This window comes from Phacochoerus africanus, chromosome X, assembly GCF_016906955.1.
Source record: "Phacochoerus africanus isolate WHEZ1 chromosome X, ROS_Pafr_v1, whole genome shotgun sequence".
In the NCBI taxonomy this organism is placed as follows: domain Eukaryota; kingdom Metazoa; phylum Chordata; class Mammalia; order Artiodactyla; family Suidae; genus Phacochoerus; species Phacochoerus africanus.
Genome location: NC_062560.1, coordinates 18,138,287 through 18,164,483, shown reverse-complemented (window position 1 = coordinate 18,164,483; position 26,197 = coordinate 18,138,287). Strand labels below are relative to the sequence as shown.

The 26,197-nt window shown below is 44.1% G+C and overlaps 1 protein-coding gene across 1 annotated transcript in view; it reads left to right on the top strand.

Moving 5' to 3' along the window:
* MAP3K15 (mitogen-activated protein kinase kinase kinase 15) overlaps nucleotides 1–26,197 on the top strand; it is a 149,612-nt gene that overhangs the window by 43,103 nt on the left and 80,312 nt on the right. Inside the window, exons 4-6 of the mRNA XM_047764409.1 lie at nucleotides 8,076–8,269; nucleotides 12,377–12,545; nucleotides 14,558–14,664. Coding sequence (XP_047620365.1) covers nucleotides 8,076–8,269; nucleotides 12,377–12,545; nucleotides 14,558–14,664 — 470 coding nt within the window. The remainder of the gene's footprint in view (nucleotides 1–8,075; nucleotides 8,270–12,376; nucleotides 12,546–14,557; nucleotides 14,665–26,197) is intronic.

The following is a 26,197-nucleotide window of genomic DNA, read 5'->3' as shown; positions in this document are numbered from 1 at the left end:
AAATACCCATCTCTGTGTATAGTAAGAAAAATTTCAAAACAAAGTCAAACAGGGAGTTCCCGTCACAGCTCCACTGTTAATGAATCTGACTAGCATCCATGAGGACGCAGGTTCTCTCCTTGGTCTTGCTCAGTGGGTTAAGGATCCAGTGTTGCCGTGAGCTGTGATGTAGGTCGCAGACTCGGCTCGGATCCTACGTTACCGTGGCTGTGGTGTAGGCCGGCAGCTGCAGCTCCAATTCGATGCCTAGCCTGGGAACCTCCATATGGCGCTGGTGCGGCCCTAAAAAATGCAAAAAATCAAAACCAAAAAACAGAGTCAAACAGTAGGAGAACGATGAAGTACACCATATATATTCATCAGATGGTGTACTGGGCAGGCGTTAAAAATTGTGGAATTTGAGACTATATAACCACACTTTTGTAAAAAGAGCTCTTTTAAAAATACCTGATATTTATTTATTTATGATGATTTTTATTTTTTTCATTATAGCTAGTTTACAGTGTTCTGTCCATTTTCTACTGTACAGCATGGTGACCCAGTTACACCTACATGTATCCATTCTTTTTTCTCCCGTTATCTTGCTCCATCAGAAGTGACCAGACATAGTTCCCAGTGCTACCCAGCAGGATCTCATTGCTGATCCATTCCAAAGGCAATAGGTCTGCATCTAGTAACCCCAAGTTCCCGGTCCATCCCACTCCCTCCCCCTTGGCAAGTCTATTCTTCAAGCCCATGATTTTCTTTTCTGTGGAAAGTTTCATTAGTGCCATATATTAGATTCCATTAAAAATACCTGTTACTTAACCTAGTGATGCCATAGACAAGGACAAGCTGTTCACTGTGGTGATGTTTGTGGATGGTAGTAGCTGCGGACATCTCAGTTGCTAAATTAGGAACTAGAAATTCAGAGGACAGATTCTTCCGCTCCTACCCGCATGGTGTCAGAGACCAGTGGCTTTTACTCTGCTCTCTGACCTTACTTATCAGAATCATCCTTTTGGAAAGACGTGAAGAGTGTTTGGAATGAGGGTTTACATATTAATGTGCCTAACATACTGTTTCTAATGCCCCTTTATGCAGGAAACCAAGCTGCCTTTGTTAAATTTGCTTTAATGAGCTGAATTCTTGAGATGTTTCCATTTATAAATGTAACAATTACAAATATCCAAGCCTGGTTTGCTATTGAACACGTGTTATGCTAATCAATGTTATTCTTTTTATTTTCGAGTCTTCCCACCAACAAAAGTCTGAATGTGTTCCATCATTTGTAGATGTTTGGACCTATTTTTTGTAAGAACAAAACTATTGCAACTCAAGAGCCTGCGCTTTCATTTGCAAGTTTATGAATTGCTTTTAAAAATATAGTCGTTAGTCCCAATTTCTTTCTGTAAAATTTCTTAAACTTTTATATACTTTATGAAAGATTTTCTCAAAGGGAGTATGTTTATTTTCCCAAGGCTCCCAGATTCGTGCTGTCTTCTCAGTCCTGTTCATTAAAAGCCCTCAGTTGTTTTCAGAGTTCATGCGTTCCCTTTCTTTCTCTTTATTTTCTCCAACTGAGGTTAAAGGTTTTCCGGAGCTGTGGGCATCCTTTCAGCACTGCTACTCTGCCTGCTTGAGCCATAACCTGTGACAGCCCACAGCATCTGCTGGTGAAAATCTTATTTTTTCACAACTCACTGTTGAGAATTTGAGCAGGACTGGAGCAACGTTAACTTCTGTGCTGTTCGGGAAGAATAAATTTGCTAAAGGAAGACTGTCAGCAAGATTGCTGCAGAAACCCTTGCTTTGGAAATAATCTTAAAACATGAAACAGTTCTACCCATTTAAATGGGTTGGACTGTTGCACCTTCAGTTTACCTGCTGTTATCAAGACTCAGGGCTCTTTAGTTGTAATGTTGGTTAATACTTTTGTTAGAGTTATTACTCTGTAAAATAATATCCTTTAACAAAGCTGAGAGAAGAAAGGAAAATAAGTATATATTTATAGAGTTCATTAACCTTTTTGCTGACCATTTCTGGTTTGTTCCATTTGTTTCTGTGGATTCAAGATTCTTGTTTCCACCAGCATCTTTGGTTCTGTTAGTGTCACATGTATTACACATCCAGATGTTATAGGCCCCAACATACGACCTTGTGCATCATTTTATGCAAATGTCTTTTAAACCAGTTAAGAGAAGAAAGAAATTAGCAATTATTATTGTCTCTTATAATTACCTATATAACTATATTGCATACTTTATTTTTTATTTTATTTTTTTGCTTTTTAGGGGCCACACCCAAAGCCTATGGAGGTTCCCAGGCTAGGGGTCTAATCGAAGCTACAGCTGCCAGCCTACACCACAGCCACAGCAATGCCAGATCTGAGCCAAATCTGCCACCCACACCACAGCGCAGGGCAATGCCAGATCCTTAACCCACTGATCGAGGCTGGGGATTGAACCTGTAACCTCATAGTTCCTAGTCGGATTCATTTCCACTGCACCACGATGGGAATTCCTATACTTTATTTTTATCATGTGAATTAAAATTACTGTCTGGGGTCACTTGCTTTCAGCCTGAAGAACTTCCTTTAGTAGTTTTTGTAAGACAAGTCTGCTGGTAACAAGTTATCTCAGTTTTTGTTGATCTGAAAATGGCTTTATTTCACCCTTTTTCCTTAGATTTTCTTTCAGATCCTTTATTAGGGTGTTGAAATTTTCTCTAGAGACCTTGTGTGTTTTAGGTCAAGTTAGAGTCACCTTCATTTGTTAAAAACTGTATATATTTTTTAAAATTTATTGATGTATAGTTAATTTACAATATTGTACCAACACCTTTATTTTTAAAAGGTAGTTTCGCTAGATATAAGAATTTTGGTTAACTCTTTTTTCCATCGTCACTTAGAGTATATCATCCTACTGCCTTTCTAGCCTTTGTTGTTTCTGATGAAAAGTCAGATGCTTATTTTATTGGGAATCCCTTGTACATGGGACATTTTTCCTTCTTGCTGCTTTCAAGACTTAGTCTTTCAAAATTTTGACTGTATATCTGGATGTGGATCTGTTTGAGTTTATCCTACTTGGAATTTATTTAAATTTTTGGATATGTAGATTCATTTAATCAAATTTGTGAAGTTTTCAATAATTATTTCTTTTAGTATTTTTCTGCTCCTTTTCTCTCCTTCTGGGACTCCAGTTATGGGTCTCTGTTGGTGCACTTGATGGTGTCTCACATTATTTTGAGGCTGTTTTTTTATTTCTGCATTCTTTTTTCTCTCTGTTCTTCAGTTTGCATAATTTCTGTTGGTCTGTCTACAAGTTTGCTGATTCTTTTTTCCACTCAGATTTCCTGTTGAGCCCCTTCAGTGAATTTTAAATTTTGGTTATTATACTTTTTTTTTTAATGTCCACACCCATGACATATGGAAGTTCCCAGGCTAGGGCCTTAATGGAGCTGCAGCTGCCAGCCTGTGCCACAGCCACAGCAATGCCAGATTTGAGCTGTGTCTGCAACCTACACCACAGCTCATGGCAATGCCAGATCCTTAACCCACTGAATGAGGCCGGGGACCGGACCTACATCCTCATGGATACTAGCTGGATTCTTAATCCACTGAGCCACAACAGGAACTGCCTTGGTTATTATACTTTTTAATTCCAGAATTTCCAGTTGCTTCTTTTTTCTTTGATTTCGTCTACTCTTTAATTCCAGAATTTTCCATTTGACTCTTCATTTATATTCTGTATTTGATGATATCTTGTTGTCATACCTTTAATTTGTTAAATTTGGTTTCCTTTAGTTCTTTGAATATACTTATGATAGCAGTTTGTTTCCTAAGTCCAATACCTGAGCCCTTTCAAAGGCAGTTACTTGTTACCTGCTGTTTTTCCTGTTTATGGATCCTATTGTCCTGTTTCTTTGCATGTTTTATATTTTTTGTTGTCAAAAACTGGACTTTCGGAGTTTCCAACATGGCCCAGTGGAAACGAATCTGACTAGTATCCATGATGATACAGGTTCAATCCCTGGCCTCGCTCAGTGGGTTAAGGATCTGGTGTTGCTGTGGCTGTGGTGTAGGCTGGCAGCTACGCCTCTGATTGGACCCCTAGCCTGGGAACCTCCGTATGCTGCAGGTGTGGGCCTAAAAAGACTGAAAAAAAGCAAAAGAAAAAAAAAACTGGACTTTTAGATGATGTGGCAACTCTAGGTAGTGACTTCTCTCCCTCCTGCCTCTGGAACTTGTTGCATTGTTTGCTAGTTTATTTGTTTAGTGACTTTGCTAGACTAGTTCATCTCCTCCACAGTCTGCAACCTCTGATGTCACTCCTCAGAAAGTGCAGCCTTGGACATGGCCCTAACTCTCCCACCCCAACCCAGGGATACCAGTGGTTATAACTGGGCTCTCTTTAACTCTGTCTTTCTCCAATTTCCCTGTTAAGGTTCTGACTGATCTTCCTATACTGAAACTACATCCAGTTGTTAATCTCCCCTAATTGTTAACTGAGTGCTTTGTTTTTGACAGTGTCCTGAGACATAAATGTTCCACAGCCTGAAATCATTAACCCTGGGCTCCTTTGCAGGGGTAGTTTATTTGTTTAAGTTTCCAGTCTAGGAGAAGCATATGGAAGTTCCCAGTCTAAGAGTCGAATTGGAGCTGCTGCTGCAGACCCCAGCTTGCTGCAATGCCAGATCCTTAACCCACTGAGTGAGGCCAGGGATCAAACCCATATCCTCATGGACACTACGTTGGGTTCTCAGCCCACTGAGCCACAGTGGGAACTCCCTGCAGGGGTGGTCTTTAAGGCCGGCCTTTAAGGTTTACTCTGACCTCAGGAAGGCGTTCATAGCTCTCTCTTTGCCGGTTTCTCTTTGTTAAACTTCTAGCTGGTCGACCTCTTATCTGTTGCTGTCATGGAGCTACCAGCTTTCATTAAATTTCCTGCCACAGAAATCTCCCTTGTTTTGGACAGTGCCCATTGGTTTGAATTTCTCTATGCTGTGTTCCATGTAAAGTCAGTCCCCTTTGGGAGAGCTGCAGAGCTCTCTGTTCTTACAGCATGCCTCTACCCCCAGGCAGAGCCTCTGCACTGCTGCTGCAGAGCTGGGGAGGGGGATTGCAGCCCTCCTCTCTCAGCATGATACCCTGCCATGAGTGGAGTGCTGGGCAGGAGTAGCACATACCCCCCACCCCCCGCCGCCGCCTGGCCCTGGTCTTCTCAGCTTGCCTCTCCTTAGCTCTGTGTGGGTTTGAACATAGATGATCAAGTCCTCATATTCTTGACCTGCTTCACCATCTGAGTGGGAGCCGGGTGGAGAGATGGATCCCGGGTCCTCTTGACCACACTTGCTTGGAATAGAGCTTTTCCAGCACAGGGCCCTGGTAAAGGAGGATGCTCGTGGCCTGTAGCGTTCCCAGGGAGAAACTGGTACCCTAGACTGGATGTTGGGGTTGAGATGGGGCCCCATCTTCTTGGCTGTACCCATCCAGAGTAGAACTGTCACTCTGAGGGTGACGGGGTGGGGGGAGGGGAGAGCAAGCAGGTTATAACTCAAATGCTAGAGTCTCACTGTTCTTGTAAAAATTTAATCAGTTTTCTCGAATATTTTTCCATTTGCTGTATGCTCTTAAGACAATTTAGAGAGGCTTTAAATGCTTTAAAAATCATTTTTTAAGGAACTCCTATTATGGCTCATCAGGTTAAGAACTTAACATAGTGTCTATGAGGACAGGAGTTCAATCCCTGGCCTCCCTCACTGGGTTAAGGATCTGGCTTTGCCATAAGCTGTGGTGTAGGTCGGCAGCTGCCGCTCTGATTTGATGCCTAGCCTGGGAACCACCATATGCTGTGGGTGCGGCCCTAAAAACACACACACACACACACACACACACACACACAAAAGGAATACACACAGAGGAATATTATTCAGCCATAAAAAGAAATAGCACTTGCAGGCTAGCTCTAACTTTTTGAAAATAGCAACCTTTACCTTTTCAAAGATTTTTTTTTTAAACTTTCTAGACTTCACTGATTTAAGAGCTCTTTTCTCCTTTTTCATCTGAACCAGGAAATCTTTTACCCTAAACTCACTTTCACTTCGGAAGGTATTCATGGCATTTAATTTAATTTACTTCAGCAACGTGGCTTTCTTGTTACAGTTGAGGCAGAAATTCATCTCTAACCTACCCAAACCGTACTTTGCTGGGCAGTTTGAGTCTGTCTTTGAGAAGCTGAAGATATTGCCAGGGAGAGAAGAGTCTCTGTTCTTCTGGCATATAGGCCATGCCCCGTGTTTGCTGGAAGTAGCTGTGAGTCTTCTCCCTCCTGTTCCCCAGTTGTCACGAACACACAACGAAGTTTGTCACTTCTGTTTCTAATACTCCAGCCCTTGGAGTTTGAGGTGGTTAATCCCAGTATCTAGTGTCCAATATCTCGGACAGTCTCCAGCTGGTTTTTGGCAGCAAGGTAGGTACCCTCCTAAAACCTGTTACCAGTAATAATGAAACATCATCAGGAAGCTTCATCTTAAACGAGGGGTTGACCCACCACCTGTTTCTGTTTGACCTGTAGGTTCATGGTGGTTTTTCCATTTTTAAATGATGGGGGGTGGGGAACAGCAGAAGATGAAGAATATTTTAAAACATGCGGAAATATGAAATTCAAATTCGTGCTCATAAGTAAAGTTTTATTGGGACACGGCCATGCTCGTGTATTTCTGTGTGGCCTACGGTGGCTTTCATGCTGCAACAGCAGAGTTGAGTAGTGGCAATAGAGATTATATGGCCCACAAAACTGAAAATATTTACCATCTGGCCTTTAACAGAAAAAGTTCCCTGAGACAGTCTAAATATGTTTGAGTGGAACAGCAGCAGTCATTTTTGCTTTGCCACAATATTTTAGGGCCTAAAGATATATCTCCGCAGGGCTATAGCTGGTCTAGAAGGTTCAAAAGAGGGAGAGGATTTCAGGACAATTATTTGTATTTTGAATTTAGATAGAAATTAGAATGCCACCTTTCTTAGTGGAAGCAAATCTTATTCAAAGGGAAAGCTCAAAACTGCCTGTCACGTTATGTATGTGAAACTAGTTCCCCAGTTGTGGTAAGTTTTCCCAAGCCTTCTGTGTGATCTGAGATGGAAGCTTTCAGACAGTTTTCTCTGTGATGAATGAATTTCTGTTTAATTTCAAAGCAGCTGTATTGCTTATTTGATGTCTCATTCTTGGTCAAAGTGTGCTTCCCCAGGTTGTGTCTGCATTATGCCCCAGTTCCTAGATACCTCCGTCAGTTTAGTTTCTAAAATTAAACGGGATATGTCAGATGAATTATGTAAATTCTTTAAAACTTAGTGAAGAGATGGGAATGAAAAAGTCTGAAATATTAACCCAGGTGCTTTTTATGACAGTATAGACAAAGATTGTGTTATGATAGAAGAACGTCATTTAAGAGCCCATTTTTGTCCTCCAGATGTGCAAAGGATCACGGTTCATAGTCAAATTGTTGTTAGTCCAGAGGAAAAAAGAGACTGTTTTGCTTGAGTATTATTTGCCAATATAAAATCTTTAAATGGATCCTATTTTCAAAAACACCTCTAATCATATTTATTAATGTCTGCCTCTTGCAAAACAGATTTTACTCAACAGAGTTTATAAATAGTTCACCCGTGGTTACATTATCAAAGAGCAAGGCTTTCCCATCTGTGTTGAGAGAAAGAAAAGAAGTCTTTACATTGTCATTCTTCGTTATCAGTGGGCTCAAGTTCCCTCTGATTTGCGGGGTGGCGGGGAGGCACGTACCGAAACAACGTGATTTCCGAGACTTAAGCCCCTAAAATCTCTGGTGATGACGTTCAGAACCGTATGCAGATCCGTTCAGCATTTGGAACCAAATTTCGGTCATACGCTGCCGTGTTAGAGTTTATGAAATTGAGTGGTTTCCTGTTTTGCCCTCATAGATTCCTGGTCGTATTGTGCCAGTTGTTCACCCTCAGGCATTTTCTCCTTTCCTGTCCCACCGAGGTCCCACCTGCCCAAATCCACAGCTGTGCTTGTGCATCAATTACTGTGTGAAACGGTTTGGTTCCTTTTTTCCAGGCGTCTAGTGGAAATTATTATTTCATCCCGTACATCGTGACACCGTGCGCTGATTATTTTTGCTGTGAGAGCGATGCCCAGAGGCGTGCCTCGGAGTACATGCAGCCCAACTGGGACACCATCCTGGGTCCGCTGTGTGTGCCCCTGGTGGACCGGTTTACTAGTCTCCTCAAGGACATCCACGTGACCTCATGGTAATGCCCATCAACTGTCGACAACCCTGGGAGCTTGGCCAAAGTGTCCCCTTCCCATCCACAGAGGTGATATACCCTCGAGAGACCATAGTGCCCAGAGAGTGGGGAACCCCAGCCGATCGTTTTTAGGTCACTCAGGAATCCACTCTTCCTTACTGCCTAAGTTGGGCTGTTGAGGTGTGTAGCCAAAAGAGACTAACACTGGAGGCAAGGTCGGGATTGAGCCTGTGTTTGGCCCAGACCCCCGGCGTGACCTAGATAAATAACTTTTCTGTGGCTGTTTTCGCATCTAGAAAATAAGGAACTTAAGTCACCGATTTTCTGGAATGCTCCTGGGCCTCTGAGATTCTGCATTTCAAGATCATTTCTGAACGTAATTTCTTCCCCCCAGCCCAATCAGCTGTTGAGGTGGTCAAAGTGCATCAGCAAAGTCATTCTGACCGTAATTTCTTGTGCTGTCAAAGTCAGGAGGCGCCGAAGCCGTCCTGACCTTGGGTGGGGGGAGGCTTCTGGGACGTCAGCTTTGTAGATTGCTGCTGGAGAAGGTGCGGAGCGCTGCGGCAAGGGTTGACAGCTTTGGGTTTGACTCCTGGTTCAGGCGATGCCTCGCCACACAGCCTTCTCCCAGTAGCCCACCTCTTTGAGCTTCAGGGCTCAAGAAACCAGTCCTTAAAACGTTCCTGCTCTGAAACGTGAAGGAGAAAAATTATTCTCCTTAACCCAAAGATGCAGTTATTTTTGCCTGCAGCCAACTTAAAGGATTTACTCCTGAAAGTTATGTTACAAGGAGAAGCATTTGTCCTTCCAAAACAAATGAAAATCCAGAGCCCTGGCAGAACTGACTTACAAGGACGTGTAAAGGACTGCATGCCCCTGCAGCCTGCACTGTGGTTCCCCAAACTGTGGGGTGTTATTACTGTAGGATTGATGCGAGGTGCACACTCGTTAACAGTTGTCAATAGTCTGTTCCCTTTGTCTTTTTTTTTCTTTTTCTTTTTCTTTTTTTATGGCTGTACCCGTGACATGTGGAAGTTCCCAGGCTAGGGGTTGAATCAGAGCTGTAGCTGCCAGCCTGTGCCACAGCCCCAGCAATGTCAGATCCGAGCCGTGTCTACAACCTACACCACAGCTCACGGCCAACACAGGATCCCCAACCCACTGAGCGAGGCCAGGGATGGAACCCACATCCTCACGGATTCTAGACAGGTTCTTAACCTGCTGAGAGCTCCTGTTCTCTTTTTCTATCCTGTCACCTCTTCCCTTGCACCCCAGAGTTTCTGCTACGGATTTTGATGGGAAAAGAAAACTGGAAACCCAAGCATATGAGAGACCACATGCCAACATCGAACGCAAATAGGGGACCTTTTGTGGCACATTCTTGGGAAGCCTCATTCAGTCACACCTTGCGAACTATTGTCTTACTGCACAGGGGACATTTTAGTGAAGCTCAGGGCGAAAACTCTCCCATCATCTTTTCAGGTCTGACAAGGAAGTAGGCTAGCTCGAGTCCACCAGACGAGCAAGGTCTTGGCAAGAAGTAGACTCGGGTTTGTTCCTCATTCACGTTACGTATGTATCAGTAGGACAACACTTTTGATTTGGTTTAATGTCAAAGAATTCGAAATCCTTGTCGCCAGAACTACCTGATACACTGCAAAGGTTAGGGCGGGGGAAATGGTGCTGATGGTTTGAAACATCTGTAACGGGAATGGAAGATAAGTTTTCAGCTCAAGCTCCAACTTGGATAGATGGGTGAAGTCCCCCTCGAGCCCTGTGCCGAAAAGGGGTTTGTTTGAAGACATTTCCAAGTTTGCATTGATGAGCAGCATATTCGCTGGTTACCAGAGGCTGAAATGGCTGCATGTTTATTACACACGTGATGTCCCCAGGCCATGCTTAATTCAGTGTTTTGTTTATTTACTTACGAGCTACCATTCTTATTTGGTTTCTTAGTTTATTAAAACTATTTTTCAGAATGACCCTTGAAAATGAGACTAAAGTCTAAATTTTTACTTGTCTGGCTAAACTAATAACACTTGAATAGCTTTGACGCTTTATAGTCCAGGAAGTGGACAATGGCTGTCACCCAACTTAATGACTCATTTGATTAATCATAGAATTTTAAACAAGAGTGGGATCTGCTCATGCGCTCATCATTGGGATAATAAGCAATAGACAAATAAGGAAATAAGAAAATTAAAGCAATGCACTGGTATTTTTATATCCTCCGTGGGGCATCGCTTCATTCTTGAAATGTTAATTGAGGTCTTACTGGGACCAGGCTGTGTACTGTATACACTTTTTTTGGACATAGTTTTTTTTTTTTTTTGTCTTTTGTTGTTGTTGTTATTGTTGTTGTTGTTGTTGTTGCTATTTCTTGGGCCGCTCCTGCGGCATATGGAGGTTCCCAGGCTAGGGGTTGAATCGGAGCTGTAGCCACTGGCCTACGCCAGAGCCACAGCAACGCGGGATCCGAGCCGCGTCTGCAACCTACACCACAGCTCACGGCAACGCCGGATCGTTAACCCACTGAGCAAGGGCAGGGACCGAACCCGCAACCTCATGGTTCCTAGTCAGATTCGTTAACCACTGCGCCACGACGGGAACTCCTGGACATAGTTTTATAACTATTGAGAGTAACATTTGTTTTTTGCTTTTTGTTTTTTGGGGTTTGTGTTTTTTTTTTTTTTTTTTTTTTTTTGCTTTTTAGGGCCGCACCCGCAGCATATGGAGGTTCCCAGGCTAGGTAGGGGTCGAATCGGAGCTATAGCTGCCAACCTACACTGCAGCCACAGCAATGCAGGATCTGAGCCGCATCTGAGACCTACAGCCCAGCTCAAGGCAATGCCAGATCCTTAACCCACCGAGCGAGGCCAGGGATCAAACCCACATCCTCATGGTTTTGTTCCCGCTGCTCCATGATGGGAACTCTGACATTTGTTGTTCTTACGTGTTGTTTCTGATTTTCTGAAGACCATTATTTAATGGAGTTTATTCTTTTTTTTTTTTAAATAAACACCGTACTTTTATCCACTACAGTTAAGTCATTTCGGCTACTTAATGGGTTGACAGTATTGCAGCTTGGTAGTGCCCAGTCTCCATTTTAAAAATTACTTGGAGGGCAGACCACGTATTTAAATCAGTGTATGGTCATTGTGGGTTGGCCTCTGTATACCAAATTAGGTCATCTTTAAAGATTTAAACCAAGTACCAGATATTAGCATTGGTTCTTTGAGAGGCTATGGTAATGAGACCTTACATTGTGGAATTAAACTGCTTTAAATGTTGTCATACATCCCTATTAATATCTAAATGCCCACATGAAGAAAGGTTTACATTTTCCATTGGAAAAGCATCCTAACACATCCTATTGGATCCTGTGCGGCTGTGGCATAGGCCAGCGGCTATAGCTCCGATTGGACCCCTAGCCTGGGAACCTCCATATGCCACAGGTGCAACCCTAAAAGACTAAAAGACAAAAAGAAAAGCATCCTAGCTGTCAAAAAATGACAAGGAGAGTGGGGATAAAAGGCAGAGGTTGGCTGGCATTAAATGCCCAGGCACTGCCTCTTGGATTGCTCGTGGACACATCCAGATGCTGGCTCTTGACCAACTGCAAAAAGCTTTGCAAATGCTACCTCGGGCCTCCGGATAAATTTTTTTTTTTTTTTTTTTTTACTGTTTCATGGCTTTGGAGTTTTATTTGGCTTTGTGACAATCTCTTCATAGTTGGGGAAATCACCGTTCAAGTAAGGTACCTTCTTGCCGTCTGTGTGTTTGAAAATATCAGAGAGTGGGGCGGGGGGGGGGGGGGGCGGGTAGCAAGTCCTTCGTGTCCTCCAGATACATACGGGGTCCATTTGGAAAATGTGTTCAAGGTCATAATTGCTATTTCTCTGTTACTCTTCAGTGGTTAGATTCTGCTCAGTGTGACTAATAAGATCTTGTCTCCCATTAGCCGATGCGGGGAGGCTCAGGTCTAGGCGAGGCTCCCAGGCATTGGCCTAAGTCATGTCAGTGAGAACCAAGTTTGTTGGAGCTGCTAAAGGCAACAGAGTCCCGGATGCCTGTGGATGCAACTGGAGGTTGTCATGTTTCCCTCTCCAGCGCTTATTACAAAGAAACCCTGTTAAATGACATCCGGAGAGCCAGAGAGAAATACCAGGGCGATGAATTGGCCAAAGAACTGGCTCGGATCAAACTCCGCATGGATAATACTGAGGTTCTGACCTCAGACATCATCATTAATTTACTGCTGAGCTACCGCGATATCCAGGTATGAAGCACGCTTAACTGTGGCTACCACATGCTGCGTTCTTCCTTGACCTGCGGAATTCCTCATATGAAGTGTTCTTACATGAGGAAGTATGGTTAGGGAGCTGGAGGGTTTTGTTTGTTGGGGTTTTTGTTTGTTAGCTGCTTTACAGACAAAATAGGGATATGGCTAGGTCATAGGTCACAGAGCCTATCTGCTGAGGTGGAAATACTAGAGAAGGTTTTATTAGCATCAGAAGGCCACTCCACCAGAATCTCATAAACAGGGCTGCTCAGTAAAAGAAACCCACAGTTTAACAGTTTCTCTGCGCTTCGCGTTAGGCAGGGTTGCAAGCCCTTTGCACATCCTAGTTCACTGAATCCTCTTCACCAGCCTATGGGGTGTATTCTCTGTTTATCCCCATTTCACAAATGAAGAACACGAGCCACAGAGAAGTTAAGTAACTTGCCTAAGGTCACACAACAGTTGGCAAAGTCAAGATTCACACGGAGACAGCCAGCCCTGTTGTCCTTGCTCTTAGCTCCTCTGCTCTGCTACTTCCTTGAGGCCTTTGTCACTTGCTTCTTTCTTAGCACTAGGTGTTAGTGAAAGGGAGAGCCATGTCCAAGACCCAGAGAATGCAGGCGTTTATTCTAAGACAAGCGACAGAGACTTCTGGAGAGTTGTGGAGACAAAGCTTACAGAATATGGTGCCGTGGAGGAAGTTGATTATTTCTTCCCTCCAAGTTCAATGCTGTGGAGCTATTTCTAAGGATGTCTAGCCTTCCTCTCCCTTGGAGGAACACAGGGCAATGTACATAGCCTGCAAAATTCTACAATGCCCTATTGGACGTTGTTGGCCATGGGTCTTTAAATAGAAACAAGAGAAGCTTCCGTTTGTGACCCGAACCAAGAGCAGAGTCAACCCTTAAGGATCTCATGCCTCTAGTGATAAACAGATGCCATTAGGGATTATGACGATTAAATCATGCCCCACCCCATGCAACAAGGGAATGGGAATGGCTTTTGTTGAGGCCTTTCTTCCATTGAGCTGCTGGCTTCCTTCTGTCCTTGTTTTCACACATCTCTCCCCTTGATAACCTTCCATTGGTGGGACTCTTGGGCTCAAGAAGCTTCTGAGGCAGAAGCTTCTTGCAATACTCTGCCTTCCCTTTCCTTGGGCAGCGGCATCAAAGTGTAAAGCCCCCAAAGAGGCACAAGGTTTCAGGCGGAAGTCCTCTGTCGCTAACTGTGGCTGGCTGTCAGCGAGTTGGCTGATTCTAAGGCCAGCTGAGAGGGTAGCAGATGGCACTGCTCAGAGGGGACACAGCTGAGACAAACACAGTAGCAGTTTTTCCCTGGGTAATTATGCAGTTTAGAGCTGTGATTCTCAAGCAGGGGACATGTGGCAGTATGTGGAGTTGTTTTTTTTTTTTTTTAGTTGGCACAACTCAGGGTGGGGCAGGGAGGTGGCCCTGGCATCTAGTGGATCAAAGCAATACCCCACGATGCACAGGCCAGCTCCCACCATAAAGAAGGACCTAGCCCCAAAATGTCAGTAGTGCCAAGGTTGAGAAACTCTGGTTTAGAAGAATTTGATTGTTTCTGACAAAATGGGAAGGACTGGAATGTTTCTTTGCTTCACGTGGCAAATGACTATAAGATTTCTTCTATGTTTGTGTGCAGTTCATTTTAACCCAGAGCCCTGCTGGTGGTGGTGACTCTCCTACAAGCTCAAAATGTAGCTGTTTCCTGGCTTCTGGGCTCGTTTGCTTTGTTTGGTCATCTTTGAATGTAACCTCCTTCCCTTGGTGCTTTCGTGCAGGGATTGTCTTTTCTCTCATCCATCTTGTTGCTTTTTTTTTTTTTTTTGAACCTCACTGCTGTTCTTTAGAGGGTCTTACCTTCACTCAATGGCCTCTGTAGGGAAGGGGCTTGCATTGAAATGCTGAGGCAGCCACATGTTTCTAACTGTTGGAGAAAACCTGTGAAGAGCTTTGTTTCTTTCTCATCTTGTGACCTCTTGCCAACAGGACTATGATGCAATGGTGAAGCTGGTAGAAACACTGGAAATGCTGCCTACATGTGACTTGGCGGACCAGCATAATATTAAATTCCACTATGCATTCGCCCTGAATAGGTAAGAATGATAATGCACATAGAGAGTTTTGAAACACACTGTCTGTTAAATTCCATTTCCTTCTTCGGATCCACCCTCGCTGAGTATGAGCCAGATCATCAGCTGAACGCCCAGGTTATGAAAATGGACAAGACATGATCTTAATCTTCAGGGACTTTGTCTTTGGAACATGTATGATAGCTGTGAGGTCAGACATGTCACCAAATCCCTGCAGTTGAGAGTGATAAGCATCTTAGTGAATATTGAAGCATAGTAGGGGGAGGGAGTCATTCTGCTTAGGGGTTTTAAAGAAGCTTCTCTGGGTCTTCTGGGCTGGGTTTTGAAGCCATAGTAAGAGTTGGCAGGAGAGAGTGTGGGATGGGGGTGGTGAAAAGGCCATTCCATTTGGCCAGAACAGCCGTGAGAGCAGAGTTCTCCGTGCCTGTAGGGAGCATCCAGAACACAAGATGTGGGTGAAGCAGATGTAGGTAGTGAAACGGAGTGTGGAGGGTGGAACCATGTCTTTTGAAAGGAGCTTGTATACACAAATAAGCAGCTGAGGATGTCTTTGGACTGGGGTTGGGGGAAGGCAGATTGGTTTAAATAGCAGGATCCATGTTGTATGATGGGGAAAGAGGGTGCTACCTTGATGTACTAGTATAATCTGAACTTGGGAATACACATTGCTGGGCCAGGTAGAGTATGAGACTTGGAAATGCCTGCCTGGAGACCATGAACCTCAAAAGCTCATTGCTAAGGGTATCGGCTAAGATGTTGTAGGAAAGAGACCCCAAATGCAATGATTTAAATAAGATGGAAATTTCTCTTGGGCTTAGCAGTCTAGAAGTGAGTGGACCAGGCTAGTGGCATAGGACTGTCCACGAGTTGTTCAGGGACCCCACTTGTGACTATTTTGTAGCTCTTATTCCCAAGAGTGTTGTCCTCGTCTAGTAGAAGCTGGGCCACTGCTCCTCGGTGTTCCAGCCTAATGAAAGGAGGAAAGAGTGGAAGCCCAGGGCAAGCAATTTCCTTCAAAGCAGGTAGAATTTGCACATGCCATTTCCACTGATGTTCCATTGGTGAGAGCATGGTCATATGACCCCTAGCTAGCACCAAGGGACACTGGGAAATGTAGTCTCCAGCCAGGTGGCCATGTGCCCATCCAGATGTGGCTACTATGGATTTGGAGGATAACTAGCAGTTTGACACATCCAGTCTCACAAAAACCAAGCTGCCTAAATGTCTTAGTCCTACTGTCACTTTGCCTCCCCGATAAGATATAGGAAGAGGGCTGGCTTTAGGTGAACGTGGTGAGAACCATGCCCAGAAGCACTTCCCACTAGGCCTTGTCCTCTGCTGGGGCGGGAATTGGTCATGTTGGAATCATACAGCAAAAAAAAAAAAAAACCAACTTGGAGAGGGTATTCAGATGTGGCCTGAGAACCAAGAGTTCTGACACCTTATCAACCTTCCACGGCCACCACCTTCCACAGGGAATAAAGTGAAGGTTGGTGATAACCTCAATTAGAGAACTCTTGTGTCTGATTTCTCAGAGGCTGGACTTTGCTCCCACAGCTGGCTTAGCTACAGATTGTGGACCTGTCACTGACAACAGCTGCAGGACAACAGCAACACAGAAGCCCACGGCTTCAGGATTCTTGTAATACATAAGAGACCACATGTCTCTTTTATACTGAAGTACATGAAAGACACAGGCAGTGAAGTGCAAGATCTTTATACAAATTGATGAGCTTTAACAAATAGATATACACATGTAGACAACACCTCATCAAAATATAAAATATATCCACCACCCTTCCAGAAAGTTCCTTTGTGCCTCTCTTGCAGGTCGTCCCCACCCCTCCATAGGCAGCCACTGTTGCAGCCTCCACCTCCAGAGATGAGTTTTTCCTGTTCTTGAACTTTGTACAAGTGGAATGACACAGTATGGGCTCTCTTGGGCCTGGCTGCCTTCCCTTAGCATCCTGTTTGTGAGATTCATCCATCAGTAGTTCATTCATCCTCCTTGCTATGAAGTATTTTGTTGTGTGGTTACACCAATTTCCAATCGATTTATCCGTTTTACTGCTGGTAGACGTTTACGTTGTTTCCAGTTTGGGGCTACTAAGAACAGTGCTGCCATGAGCATGCTTGTGCATGATTTTTGCACACATATGGACACTGTGTGCAAAGTGACATCATCTCTGTACCCATTTCATACACATTTTTGGGGGTACATAGAGCATGCGTGTGTCCTGCTGTACTAGACACCTGCAAACAGGGGTAGTCAGGATTTGGATTTTTTTTTTTTTTTTTTTGAGGGATGGAGGATTCATAGCCTTTATGAAGATGTGCCTTCTCCCTCCCCAGAGGTCCTTAAACTCAGCTTCCCAAGGCTCCCTGGGCGTCTTCCTTAAGCCTGAAAAAAAGTTCTTTAACTCTGTTCCCCCAGAGGAGTAGGTTCCATTTTTATTAATACTAAATTATACTTGATCAATCCTTGACTTATTAGGGTTAGTGAGTTATCGTCAGTGAAGTTTCTGGCAGAATGCCCTGGCACACTGCAAGTGCAAAAAAAATTTTTTTTTTTTTTTTTTTTGGTCTTTTTGCCTTCGCTAGGGCTGCTCCCGCGGCATATGGAGTGTTCCCAGGCTAGGGGTTGAATCGGACCTAAGGCTGCCGACCTCCCCCACCGCCACAGCAATGCCAGATCTGAGCCTCGTCTGCGATCTACACCGCAGTTCATGGCAACGCCAGATCCTTAACCCGCTGAACGAGGACCCGTGTCCTCATGGATACTCGTCAGGTTCGTTAACACTGAGCCAGGATAGGAACTCCTCCATATGTATTCGCAGTGATTGTTTCCCTGGCAGGGAAGAGAACCTCTGTCTAATATGGGACAATCAGACTAGAAGGAAAAGTCCCATCCTCAGAGAGAAAGGCGCTCCCAAATGGGAACATTTCACATCTGGGATGGCTTCATCCTGCCACACCCAGTCCTCTTAAATACTGATTTTCCATTTCAAAGCATGTTTTATTCTTTTGTTATTTTGAGTGGATGGTAATCAGATTATTTCATTCTGTTTGACAGCAGTTACCTTGACGTGGGGTGGGGAGAGACTTGGTGGTGAGTGATTTAAAAGGCCCTCATAGTTTTTATTTAACAAACCATCTTTAAAAAATAGCACTTACAGGAGTTCCCATCGTGGCTCAGTGGTTAACAAATCTGACTAGGAATCATGAGGTGGCGGGTTGACTCCCTGGCCTCGCTCTGTGGGTGAAGGATCCGGCGCTGCCATGAGCTGTGGTGTAGTCGCAGACGTGGCTCGGATCCCGAGTGGCTGTGGCTCTGGCGCAGGCCAGCGGCTGCAGCTCTGATGAGACCCCTAGAGCCTGAGAACCTCTGTATGTTGCAGGTACGGCCCTTAAAAGGGAAAAATAAAAGAAACATTCATCAAGGATTCCATGCCATTGGCAGGCAGGCAGTTTAATTGCTCAGTGGCAACTTGAAGTAGCTGTGAATGGGCTTCCAAATGCAGTGAAGGGGAGGCGATCAGCATCGGATGCCGACTCAAGGCCACGCTGTCTTAATACAGGGAGCCCCTGCCATCGGCGGGTCTGATCGTTCATGACTGTCACCCTTTAGTGACAGTGATGACCTGATTTGCTCCACTTCCCAGGAGGTAAAGGTCAGCTCTGATGCAGAAAAAGTCATTATTTGTCCATCCCTTTATAGACACACAGTATCTCCATAAACTTTCTCAAAACTGTACGTAAGGCCAAATCCTACGGCTGCTATGCCAACAGCTGGCCGAGGTATTCCTAAAGCAAGGATGTGAAAGTCAGGATCAGGTGGCGAGTGTAAATGAAGCAAGGGCTGCAACTGGACAGAAACATCCCTCGCTAGCTGGAGAAGATGAGGTTCTTGGCCCCGAGGTGTCTGCCACTCTGTTTTGTTTTGTTCTGTCTTTTTAAGGCCACACCTCTGGCGTATGGACCCTAGTTGAGTTCTTAACCCACTGAACCATGATGGGAACTCCCTTTATGAACATTTTTTGTGTGCTGTTGTGCTGTTGCTTTCACAGACGGGACTTTATTATATATGCTAATGCAGCCAGGAGATCCTGACCAGGGATCCCGGCTGGTCTGGATGGAGAATAAGAGAAGCAGAGTCCTCGGTTAAAAACAACAAAGCGCAGTCGTCACCAAGCCACAGTGCCCTCATCTTCTACTCCCTGCATCTTTGGGGCCAGACCGCCAACCCTGGCAAAACTGAACTCCTTGAGTCACTCAGCAAATGGAGGGGAAACAGAACGTGTGACTCGTTTATTGAAATATGTCATGTGTCACTCTATAAGTTCAGGGCAGTGATGGAGAGAGGAAGATAATCTGAAGATAGTCCTAGGAACATGTCGCAAGAGGGGACATTGGATAAATATTACTGAGTCCAGTCCACGCCAGAGGGGCTGGGCTGCAGGTTTGCTCCACAACCTACAGCAGGCACCTCATCCTCGGTCTCTGGGCTCCCCCGCCAGGTCATTGCTCAGGTGGAGGAACGGTGAGACCTTGTCGTCTCTGCAGTAACCACCAGCCTTGTGTTCATTCGTGTGTATTCAGTGTGTGAGTGCATCATATTAATTCCTGTGTTTATATAAATAGCCATTTCTGTCACCTATTTGTAAAGAGTAGGAAAATGATGACATCACCCTACTTTTTTTTTTTTTTCTTTTTTGGCCGCCCCACGGCCTATGGAGTTCCCAGGCCAGGGATCGGATCCGAGCCACAGTTGCAAACTAAGCCACAGCCGTGGCAACGCCAGATCCTTAACCCACTGTGCTGGGCCGGAGATCAAACCTGCGTCCCAGCACTCCCAAGACGCCACAGATCCTGTTGCACCACAGCGGGAACTCCTGTATCATCCTACTTTTATAGTGCAGTTGCCTTCTGGTACCTGAAACCATGTTGCAAAAAGAAGGGTACGTATCTGCGGTGATTGTTTTCCTGGCAGTGAAGAGAACCCCAAAATCTGTGAACTTAAAAGGAATAATCTAGTCTAGATCCTTTGTTTTAGAGAGGAGGAAGAGAGAAAGGCAAGGACCCCCAATACAACAGCTGATCAATAAGAGCTCGGGAACCAGAACTCCCCAATTTTAGCACATACACTAGTTTAATAATATGGTATAATCAGGAAGACTCTTCTTTGAAAGCGTTAGATGATATTTTGCTTGCCTGATGGACAACCCAAATAAGCCATGGGCTCTTGAAATCGTAGGGCCCTATTTTATATGTTTTATTTTTTTATGTATGATGAGAGTAATAGATGGTAGCTGAATATCAAAGCCACTTTCATAATACATATTACAAAAAGCAAAAGACCATTTGCACTTTTTTCCTGAGAAATGAACCATCTCATTATCTTCTGAGCGGTGGTCTTGCCAATCAGACATGTTTTCCTCTTGAAAAATAATGTATCCAAAGAACCCAGCACTTCATCTGTCCTCTTTGCTCCGCACTGGCCTCTTGGAGCCTATGTAATCTTCCTTTTCTGTCAGCTTCCTCCTTGGGTCCCTCTCTTTTGTCCTTCCTTCATTTACTGACTTATTTGTGTGTCAGTGTCAGTGGAAGGGCTTTATGCTAAAGAAAGAGAGAACTCATTGGGGGTGACTAAAGTTAATGAGAATTTCCAAATGCGATCACTCGTGTATGTATTACACACTTGAACTTATACAGACAAGTGAACTTGTTCTCTTCAGACCAGTCATGCTATAGTTGTCTGGCTTGATTTTGACAATGCTGCCACTGTACATGAAAGTGTGACTGGGTCACCATGCTGTACAGTAGAAAGTTGACAGAACGCTATAAACCAGCCATAATGAAAAATAAAAATCATCATATTACAAAAAAAAAAAGAATATCGCGGTAACCTGGGGGAATTTTTTTTCCTTTGGCATTGCTTTAAGAGCCCGTTCACATGGCATACAGGAAATCAGTATCATTACTGTGGGCTTTGAAGGCAAACAGATTTGGGTTTGCATTCCAGCTCTATACTTAAGTGTTTGGCCATGGTCAAGTCTCTCGATCTCCTCTTGACCTTCCTCATACGTAAAATGGGATGGTAACAGGCACCATGCAGGAAATATTACAGGGAGTTATCCTGGCATGAAGCAGGTGCTTGGTTATGGCTGTGGCTGTAACTATTACGGTGTTGCTTGATCGCCTTTATTTTTATCAAGTATAAGAGAGACGTTTTGACCATTTCCGTATATCAAAATTGCTAGGAAAATACAGAACAAGATATTTACAAGGAAGAAACTTCATCAAGCAACGTTGATTAAAAAAAAAAAAGCACTGAGAGCATGAGAACATTGCTGAGAGGGCCTCTGAGGGGACGATTTTGAATAGGACAGGGTTTGTTTGAATGTAGGTATTTGTAGAAAAAAGAAGAGTGTGTTGGGTAAAATTCAGAGTTTGTTACTTTATAGCAAGTTTCTCAACTTGTGCTATGGACCTCTGGAGCTGCATAATTCTCTGTTTTGGAGGCCGTCTTATGTATTGTAGGAAGTTTAGCAATATCCCAGTCTCACCACACTAGATTTCACTAGCAGTCCCCACCCACTTCAAGTTGTGACAACCAGAAGGGCTCCAGACATAGCCAAGTGTCCCCTAGAGACAAAATCAACCTGGCTTGAGACCATTGCTTTATAGGGAGTCATTCTGGGGTGTGCAAAGAGCATATGCTTTGATGTTTGAATAGCTTACCAGCAGTATGATGCTGACAAGGTAATGAAACTCCTTAAGCCTGAATTTACTCATCTGTAAACCAGGATGGCGGTCCCTTTGGTGACGATTAAATGAGATATACCATATGCAAATGGCCTGCACAGCCCCTGGCAGCTAGATGGCTGGTAATAAACATTCAGTTCCTCCTGTGTTTATCCCCTCCTTTCACTTCTTAATTCAAATAGGTAGGTTACCTAGTGTGATATAAAAAGATTACGGGATCTCTATCAAAATTCCATTTGCATTTTCCACAGAAATAGAAGAAACAATCCTAAAATTCGTATAGAACCACACAAGGTCGCCAAATAGCCTAAGCAGTCTTGAGGAGTTCCCCTTGTGGCTCCGCAGGTTTACAAACCCCACTAATATCCATGAGGATGCAGGTTCGATCCCTGGCCTTGTTCAGTGGGCTGAAGGATCCGGTGTTGCCACAAGCTGTGGTGTAGGTCACAGACGCGGCTCGGATCTGGCACGGCTGTGGCTGTGGTGTAGGCCGGCAGCTGCAGCTCTGATTGACCCCTAGCCTGGGAACCTTCGTATGTTGCGGATGCAGCCCTAAAAAGCAAAAAAAAAACAGAAACAAAACCAAAAAAGACCCAAATGGCCAACAGATACATGAAAGGGTATTCAACATCACTAATGATCAGAGAAATACAAATCAAAACCACAGTGAGATAATGCCTCAGACCTGTTAAGATGACTGTTATTAAAAAAGAAAAGAGAAGTGTTGGTGAGACTGTGGAGAAAGGGGAACTCTTGTACCCTGTTGGTGGGAATGTGAATTGCTTCAGCCATTATGAAACACACCGTGGAGATTTTTCAAAAAATTAAAAATAGAACTACCGAATGGACCAGCAACCCCACTTTTGGGTATGTTTCCAAAGGCAGAGAAATCAGTGTCTCAGAGACCGAGCTGTGCTCCCCTGTTCATTGCAGCCTTATACACAATAGCCATGAAACAGAAACAGCCTAAGTTTTGATCCACAAATGAATGGCTGTTGAAAATGTGGGGTGTATATATATGTGATGAAATATCATTCAACTATAAAAAGGAAGGAAAGAGTTCCTTTCGTGGCTCAGTGGTTAGCGAACCTGACTAGCATCCATGAGGCCTCAAGTTTGATCCCTTGAGGCCTCGCTCAGTGGGTTAAGGATCTGGCGTGGCTGTGGCTGTGGTGTAGGGTGGCACCTGTATCTCCGATTGGACCCCTAGCCTGGGAACCTCCATATGCCATGGGTGTGTCCCTAAAAAGACAAAAAGGCAAAAATAAAAATAAAAAAATAAAGAGGAAGGAAATCCTGCCATTTGCAAAAACATGGATGTACCTGCAGGACATGATGGCAAGTAAAATAAGCCAGGCACAGGAAGGCAAATGTTGCCTGATCACACTTATATGTGGAATCTAAAATTTGCAAGCGTGTCGAAGGAGAGAGTAGAATGGTGATTGCCAGGGGTGGTAGATGGGGAAGATGGAGAGACGTTGGTCAAAAGGTACAAACTTGAGTTATAAGATGAATGAATTCTCAGATGTGATATATAGCTTGGTGACTATACAGTTAATAATACTGTATTTTATACTTGAAATTGGCTAAGAGGGTAGATCTTAAGTATTCGCGCTACACAAAGAAGTAACTATGTGAAGTATTGGATGTGTTAAGTAATTGTAATCATTTGACCACGTGTGTGTATGTGTGTGTGCATGTGTATATATAATCATCATGTCACACCCCCTGGGGGGAGAAAAGATGGCAGAGGAGTCCATATAGCAAGTGCAAAGTGACTTACTGGCTTAGTCTGTAGAAATTATGAGTGTTCAAAGTAAATGAGAAAATCCACTCATAATTTAGCCAAAAATCTGCCCAAAGTTCTTAACCAACCAGCAGTTGGTTGTCCAGAGACCATTTAACTTCGGAGTGGTTTGAGAAATATTTGAAAGCCAGTCTGCTCTTTACAGCCCACAAAACCGTGGAACTGGACCACTGTGGAAGAAATGAGGGGAGTGGTAATTAATGAGATGGTTTTAAGAATTAAATAATAAGGAGTTCCCGTCGCGGCGCAGTGGTTAATGAATCTGACTAGAAAGCATGTGGTTGCGGGTTCGATCCCTGGCCTCGCTCCGTGGGTGAAGGATCCGGCGTTTCCATGAGCTGTGGTGTAGGTTGCAGACGCGGCTTGGATCCCATGTTGCTGTGGCTCTGGCATAGGCTGGTGGCTACAGCTCCTGATTAGACCCCTAGCTTGGGAACCTCCACATGCCGCGGGAAGTGGCCCTAGAAAATGGCAAAAAGACCAAAAAAATAAAAAATAAAAAAGAAGAATTAAATAATAAGTGAAAACTTAACACAGTGCCTGGCACATAGGAGGTGCTGAGTAAATGTTAATTGCCTTTCTATTTCCCAGCCAAGAATCCCAACCACCAGCGTTAGTTCATTTTCAGCCGTAATATTTGGAAAAGGCTTCTTGGGGAGAGCTAGGACCTGGAAAGCCCTTTGGAGTAAAATGTGAAAGCTAGTGAATAACTTCTCAGTTTTCCTGAGTAGCAATCCTTGGATTGCAAAACCTGGCCCTGCCTGGCCTCCCATCCTGCTCCTCCTGGTTCACTGAGCTCTAGCCATGCGCACCTGCCTTCAGCTCGTCTCCCCTGTGGGTGTTGGCACGGGCCCTTTCCTCTGTCTAGAATGCTCATCACTACCTGACTGAAACTGATCATCTTTCAGGATCTTAAAAAAAGCCCTAAAAAAAAAAAAAGAAGAAGTTTTATTGACATTTGACCTTTTATTTATTTTTTGCATTAATTTTTTTTCTAATTTTACAAGCAACAGATACTCATTGCAGACAACTGGAAATATATAAAAGCATAAAGAATAGCAATCACCCATGATCCATACCCCCCAGAGATAGCCATTATTCACATTTTGATGTGTTTCCTCCCAGTGTCTACATTTTTATTTATTTTATTTTTTGTCTTTTTTAGGGCTGTACCCATGGCATATGGAGGTTCCCAGGCTAGGGGTCGAATTGGAGCTGTAGCTGCCGGCCTGCACCATGGGCACAGCAGCGCCAGATCCACGCTAAGTCTGTGACCTACAGCATAGCTCATGGCAATGCAGGATCCTTAACCCCCTGAGCGAGGCCAGGGATCGAACCTGCGTCCTCATGGATACAAGTCAGATTTGTTTCTGCTGAGCCGCGATGGGAGCTCCCACCTTTCTAAAAGTTGAAGTATAATTGACCTACAACACTAAGTTCCAGGTGCACAAGGTAGTGATTCAATATTTCTATACATTATAAAATGATCACCACGAGAAATTTAGTTACCATCTGTCACCGTGCAAAGTCATTACATAATTATTGACGATAGTCCGCATGCAGTACATTTCATCCCCATGACTCATTTGTTTTGTAACTGGAAGTTTGTACCTCTTAATCTCCCTCACCTACTTCACGCATCCCCCAACCCTCCTCTTTGGAAACCACGTGTTTCTTCTCTGTATCTATGAGTCTATGTCTATTTTGTTATGTTTGTTCATTTGGTTTTCTTAGATTCACATACAAATGAAATCATACAGTATTTCTCTTTCTCTGATTTATTTCTCTTACCATAATACCCTCTAGGTCCATTCATATTGTCATTTTAAGGCTTAGTTTAAATATCCCTGGAGTTCCCGTCGTGGTGCAGCAGAAATGAATCTGACTAGAAACCGAGAGGTTGTGGGTTCAACCCCTGGCCTCGCTCAGTGGATTAAGGATCTGGTGTTGCCGTAAGCTGTGGTGCGGGTCGCAGATGCGGCTCGGATCTGGCGTTGCTGAGACTCTGGCGTAGGCCGGCAGCTACAGCTCTGATTAGACCCCTAATCTGGGAACCTCCATATGCCACAGGTGCAGCCCTAAAAAAAAAAAGACCCCAAAAAAATAAAAATAAATAGGTAAATATCCCATTCTGAGAGAGGTTGATACTGCAAAGAATGCCGAATCTCAGAATGATGCTATTATTCATCCTTATAGCACTTGCTCTTTTCCCTTATAACCCTCGCATTTCTTTGTTTACTTGTTTACTCTTTATCATCCCCCTCCAGATGGTAAGCCTGAGGGGAGCAAGAGCCATTGTCTGCCCTATTCCACATAGTAGGTGCTCAATAAGTATTTGTTGAATGGATGAATGAGTAAATGACTAAAATGATCAGACCTGTGGCATACAGTTAGAAGAGATCCATATCATGAGTATCTAGATGCTACGGTCAAGGATTTTACAGTAGAAAGCAAATCTCTTTATTTATATGCATAAAAGCAAAGACAACTAAGTTATATATCTTCAGTATATAACGATAAATATAAAAACGCAATTGCTGGAGTTCCCGCTGTGGCACAGTGGGTTAAGGATCTGACTGCAGTAGCTTGGATCACTGCAGAGGTGCAGGTTCAATCCCCAGCCCCCCGCACAGTGTGTTAAAGGATCCCTCATTGTCCCAGGTGTGTGACTCCGATTCCATCCCTGGCCCAGGAACCTGCTGTGGGTTTGGCCATAAAACAAACACACAACGCCACACACATACACAATTACTGGTAAAACCACCATTCATAGATAACCACCGAAGTAAGGCACGGCCCAAAGCAGGGAGTTTAGAGAAGTGTAGAGCTGCATAGGCTAGGTCAGGGTCAGGGGTGATGGAAGTCTTTCTAGTGTGGGATCCCGGGCGTTTGTCACACGAGATTTGATACGGACTCAAAGGGGAGTTGATCTTTCTCACCAAGAGGAAACCCATGCCTTCTTAG